Here is a 6,111-nt window from a genome sequence, read left to right on the forward strand (position 1 = left end):
TTTGTTTACAAGTCTCTACCCCCTTCTTCTTCTCTCTATCTAAATGCTAAGTCATGCTTGACACTTCTCTAAATATCCTTCTCCTCTTCCTTGTCGCCGCCGGCGCCGTTGACGCCGCTTCTGCGGAAGCTACGTCGCCATCCCCTCCATCAAACGGCACCACAGTATACGAACTTCTCCCCAAATTCGGTCTCCCTTCCGGCCTCCTCCCCAATACCGTCACCTCCTTCTCCCTCGCCAGTAACGGCGAATTTGAAGTAAACCTTGCTGGAGAGTGCTACGTTAACTTCGAATACCTGGTTTATTACTCGCCCAAGATAACCGGTGTCATACGCTATGGCGAGATCGACGATCTCAAGGGCATCCAAGTCCACCGTTTCTTCATATGGTTTGACGTCGACTCCATCAAGGTTGATCTTCCGCCCTCCAATTATATCTACTTCGATGTTTGGTTGATTACGAAGAAGCTTAGCGTCGGACAGTTTAAGAACATTCATTCATGTCAGAAGGGGTTGTCGGAGGACTTGGTGGAACATGGCGTGGGGTTGTATCGTGTAAGGCTTATTCTTTTAAATATGATTTAGTTTTTTTTGTTGATTTTTCATTTTTTTTTAGGGGAAAGTATGCGATGATGTCAACTTGACTTTTTTTTTTTTTGGGTTGCCGTGAGCATCTGGAATGAATGGTTTTTTATGATTTCTTTTATGAGGAGGAAAATGAATTAAATTTGGTGAACAGATAACCCTAAAATTGGTTTTATGATAAAAAAAAGAGGAGAAATGGTTTGCTTTCCCATTTAAACTATTCTAGTGTGAGAGAGTTGGGCAGGACCTTTCGAACTGAGTAGCTTTACTCTTTAAAAAAAAAAAGGAAGTATTACAATTTACAAGGACGGGCAAGAACATCAAATCTTCTCCAGTTACCAGATAACATTGTAAGTTGCCTTCTTCTTCGCAAACGAATTTGCGTGGCTGGGAGTAAATTCATCAAAATCAGAGTACTTTTGAATAAAAAATTTTGATTCGATTTTGTGCAGGGGATTGAATCCAGAAATTTTATTGAAAATCTTTTGGATTAAAAATTGCATGGCTGATAAGAAAACCAATTACAATGATAACTTTAGAGGCTCATAAATGGGATGAAAATTTATGCTTTATCTTTGGATTCCATATGGAAGATAGCTGCTTGCGCTTTTTCCCTATTAAAACGTTGAGCTAATGTTTTTAATTGCCAATATTCCAGTGGTATTAGGAAATGAATAATGCTTGGCTTGACTTCTTTTATTTGATAATGCTTGGGATTACTTATAAGATGGCTGAGAAATGTTTTTTTTTTATGGTTCTCCTAGCTATAGATAAATGTTGTTTTTAAAAGAGAAAGGCTTCAAAATGCCGCCTACTTCAAAATTCCGCCTTATGTAAAAAGCTATCAAGACACGCTTATGTGGCTTCTTAAGTGGAGCATTTTTCTCCTTTTCTATGTGTTATGACTTAGAAAACAAGAACAATAATTCAATATCTTTCTTTCTTAATAGCTGGTGTCCTTTATTGGGTACTCATGCAGAAGTAATTGCTATATTATTTGTGTAGTGAGGATTTTTTTTTGTGTAATTTTATTTATAATAGATCTAGTGGGGGAATTGTGACTTTGGGCGATCAAGTCATTAATAAGAGCACTCATTTTAGATATATTGGGTCTATTGTTCAGAGTGATGGTGATATTGATGGTGATATTATTAGTAGAATTCAAGTTGGCTAGTTGAAGTGGAAGAATGCATTGGGCTTGTTGTGTTATAGAAAAGTCCCTCTCAAACTTAAGGGAAAATTCTATAAGATGGTAGTGAGACCTGCAATGCTTTATGGTGCAGAATGTTGGCCATTAAAAGCGAAACATAATATTAAGTTAAGTATTTCAGAGGTGAGGATGCTTAGGTGGATGAGTGGCTTTACTCTTTATTGATTCAAATATCTAGCTTCAGATCAAAATATTTTTTGGCATGGATGTATATTATGCTTACAATGGAGAAAAAGGATTCATGTAGCCGACCCCACGAATTGGGTTAAAGGCTTGATGTTGTTGTTGTTGTTGTTGTTGATGTATATTATGCTTGATCCCGTCATCCAGAAGACTTGAATCAATAACACTTACTTTCTCCTGCGAGAGCAGTAGGCCTTCTTGCAGAATGTTAGTACCCCGTGCAGATAATATATTTCAAAACGCAAGGATTGGCCTTTTGTTTAACTCTTTTCTTTTCATTTTTTCAAACAATTGTTTAGTATTTTCAAATCCTTTATGTTCTGCAGCTGCAGCTGCTTTTTTCCATCATTAGCTCGTCAAATTTGATTAACCCATCAAATTCTATACTATAAAGTATAATCAACAGGATTGATGTTTGACATGGTTAATATTTTGTTGAAATATGCAGCTCTCAGAAGATGCTGGCATAATAATATCAGAATAAACAGAACGCATTGAAAAACAGCTATTTTGCTCTTTCAGGCCTTTTATGAAATATCTGTAATGTAATTTGCAAATTGCATCCACTGCAACTATATGGTAATATGGAGAAGGAACTTCTGCTAAGCTTTTTAGATAATCACTACTGTTTACACCTTGATTAGTTTGTTGAATCCTTTTTTTTTTTTCACTAGACAATTTGAGTACTTTTATTATGCTGTATATATGGTGGTTTCTTCTACTGTTATTGGTGATTTGTGCTTCATGTGATTATGATATATCATAATACTGCCTATTACTGTACAACATGCAGTTTGTTTGATCTGGTTGAACAAATTCCAGCAGGTAATAGTTTTCATTATTTTCAATTTTTATTTGAATTATACTTGGATTCATTAGCTTGGTGGTTTTTGTTTAGCACATTATTCTCTGTTCATCTATTAGTCTTATATTCATGGTATTTAGATACAAGGTCAAAATCATTAATGTTAGCTTACAACCTAAGCATTTAGTAATATAATTGTATCATTTTTTAAATATTTGATGGAAAATAGATGGCTTTAAGGGATTTCGATAAAAAATATTTATTTTCTATTATTATTTAAATTAAAAATTTTGAGTTTATTTTAAATATATTTTTTATGTATGATAAAAAGTTTCCTTTGTTTTAAAAAAAAATTTACATCTTGAAATATTTATTTAATAAATATTCTAATAGAGTTTATATATCTAATGTGTGGTTATATTTGCTTGAAATATTATCAAAATTTGTCCGTGTTTAAAGGCATACATTTGCTAGAGAAAATAGTTTGCCTCAGACGGTCTCTTTTTTCTCCCATAATAATTTCTCCTGCTATGACTCATAATCTTAATATTCATGTATCCTCTTTTATTGACAGTGAAGATCCATCCTCTCCTTCTCTTAGATTAGGCTTCGTTTGCGATGACTTTCTTATTACTCTGCTTTTCATATCGCAATCATAGTTTCTATTCGGCTATTATTTTTTCAATGCTTTTAAGAAATTTATGTGCTAGGAAGTTGTTTTTTACAGGAACTTTCAAAAAAATTGTTTTCCTGGCAACAACCTTATAATCATTTTACAAAAAAACTATATTCATTCCAAATGGACCCTAAATGAAATATACCCCGATCTTGCCTTGTTGTAGAACTCATCTCCCTTTTGTAAAGTTTTCTCTCCCTCTTATAATACTTGTTCCATCAATCACCAATCATGTTTGGTTCCCCTTAGGGAGAAAACTCTTTCCTCTTTTAAGACATTTACAAAAACTTATTAAGTGGAATTAGTACAGACAAATAAGTATGTACATTCTACCTCAAAGGGCATAAAAGCAAGACAAAAGGAGTCTTTCCCTACAAATTCATAGTGATCTATGCCAGTTCCAAACATTATCTCATGAAATGCTAATGGCTGTAGTGGTGGATGCTAGAATCAGCAATTGCAGGAGATCCAAAGATTGTTTTTATGTATTTTCTTGTGAGTAAATTTCTACCTCTTCTTTAGTTGATAATCCTTTAGCAAGAAAATATATAGTTTTTGCTCAAAAGCATTGTTGTAATAACTTTAAATCATCATTGGTGGTTGTAATTTTCCATCCTTTTGGCTGGTTAGTATTCTCTTTTATTATTAAGTTATTTGTTACTCTTAATTATGCTGAGAATAGTGCTATGAAAAGGAAGATGCTATGGGATTCTTTCACTCACTGATATGATTCTTTATATTATTGAATCCTAGTTGATTTTTGGTTATTTTAATTATAGTATGGCTAATGACTTTCTTACTGTTTCTTAAAGAAGCTTTTTAGTACAAAATTTTTAATTTGTGTACTAAAAAGCTGCTTTAAAAAGCAATAAAAAAGTCGTCACAAACAAAACTTATATCTACAAAAGAAAAAATTGGTGGTGACCCCATCCACCTTGTAAGCTTGTGGATTACAGCTTTTGCACGCTAATTCTGTTAGATGATTAGTAGCTATGGCTTTTTGCAATAATTCATGACTTCATCATCATCAATTTTAATTATTATTTTTTATTTTTAAAGAGTGAAATAGAAGCAATTATGATCTTACTAAAGCAAATCATTTGGCCACTTTAATTTCATCATAGAGCTTTTATTTTTGTCTTTACAATTATTTCTTATTATTTAATTTGTTCTTCATTTTGTTGCTACATAAGTCCTTTTGATAAAAAAAAAAATTAATTTTATTGGATTTTTTTCTATATATAAAAAAAAATCTTCATTTGTTTCCAGCAGGAGTCTGAAGATAAATTATCACCAAGATCAACATGCTGACTCTTCAACACAAAAAAATTTTTAAATGCTACATTAATATATTATTAGCATTTGTGATTGACATTTTTTTTAATAATCACCAAGCTTTGAATATAAGCTCTAATTGATAAAAATCATAAAAACAATCAAAATGATTAGAACACAAATTTTGCCCAAAAATAAGTATACATAATATAGTATACATTTATGTGACACATGATCAAATATTTAATATTTTATAAATAATTTCTACAACATAATAACATATGTATAACCTATTGGGTAGTCATGGAAGGTCTTAGGCAAGATCTGAAAATGGTTGACAAGCCGCATCTATGGGCCTTAGGTTGAGCTTGTGTCTTGCGAGGTCTAGGCTGTGAAAATCTTAGATGGTCAGAGGTATGTACCTTTGCATCACCGGCGGTGGACTTGGCGGCGGTGATGGTGTTGCTTGTAACGACGATCTCTTCTCTGAGCTCTATTGAACGGATGAGATCGTTCCAAATTCGGCTCAATGAACCTTGCCTACGGAATGAGACGAAAGATCTCTGTAATTTGGACATTTTAGGACGAAATTTGATTTGTGAATTTGTATTTATTGATTCCAAGATTAGTTTTTTTTTTTTTTTTAAAGATGATTGGTGGTATTTTTTTTCCAATTTTGGGTTTTTATTGCTTCTTAAAGTGTCCGGTGATTTTTTTTACCTATTTTGGTTATATAATTGGGATTCTAACTCTATTTTCTATATTTCAGTTATGATATTTTATCCTAAATGAAACATTCAAGAATATAGTTGGAAATTTCACAATACTTATGTGTGACCATACGATCCCTGAATATTATATGCTTAAAATAAAATGATTGTCTTGATTAGAGGAATCTAATGAGCCCAATTTAGTTCAATTCTAATGTCATTAATATCTTAAATGCCTAACTAATTATCTATAATCAAGGGATTAATATGGACCATGCATCCAATGGAGTATATAAAAGTTATTGCAAAAATATCTTGAATTTCATTCCCAATGGGGATATATTTATAGATTTTAAGAGTAACATGTCCTGCAAATATGAAGAAAATATAGAGCAAATTTAGAGCACTTAATTGGACTACTCATTAATTATCTCGATCATAGGTTGTTTCTTCAACATTTAAATGTCTTTATGATCATCATCATCAAGCCTTTATGTCTTTAAATGTCTTTATGATGTCAGAACTAAATTATCTTGGGCTCGTTGGATTCGTCTCATTGAGCCGCCCGATTTGATTATAAGCATGTATTATTTGGAGATCATTTTGTCATCCAATTCATATTTGGAGGTTTCTAACTATGCTCTAGGTTCTTGATTTGGGCTTATTTG

The 6,111-nt window shown here is 32.5% G+C and overlaps 1 protein-coding gene across 1 annotated transcript; it reads left to right on the top strand.

Annotated features, from left to right (window-relative positions):
• Window positions 1-2,735, top strand: LOC110095469. The gene is made up of 2 exons (XM_020821020.2): window positions 1-554; window positions 2,426-2,735. Exons 1-2 carry the CDS (start codon window positions 54-56, stop codon window positions 2,459-2,461), a joined length of 537 nt encoding a protein of 178 aa, XP_020676679.1. The 5' UTR covers window positions 1-53; the 3' UTR covers window positions 2,462-2,735.
• Window positions 2,736-6,111: the final 3,376 nt, after the last annotated feature.

This window comes from Dendrobium catenatum, unplaced genomic scaffold, assembly GCF_001605985.2.
Source record: "Dendrobium catenatum unplaced genomic scaffold, ASM160598v2 fragScaff_scaffold_370, whole genome shotgun sequence".
In the NCBI taxonomy this organism is placed as follows: Eukaryota; Viridiplantae; Streptophyta; class Magnoliopsida; order Asparagales; family Orchidaceae; genus Dendrobium; species Dendrobium catenatum.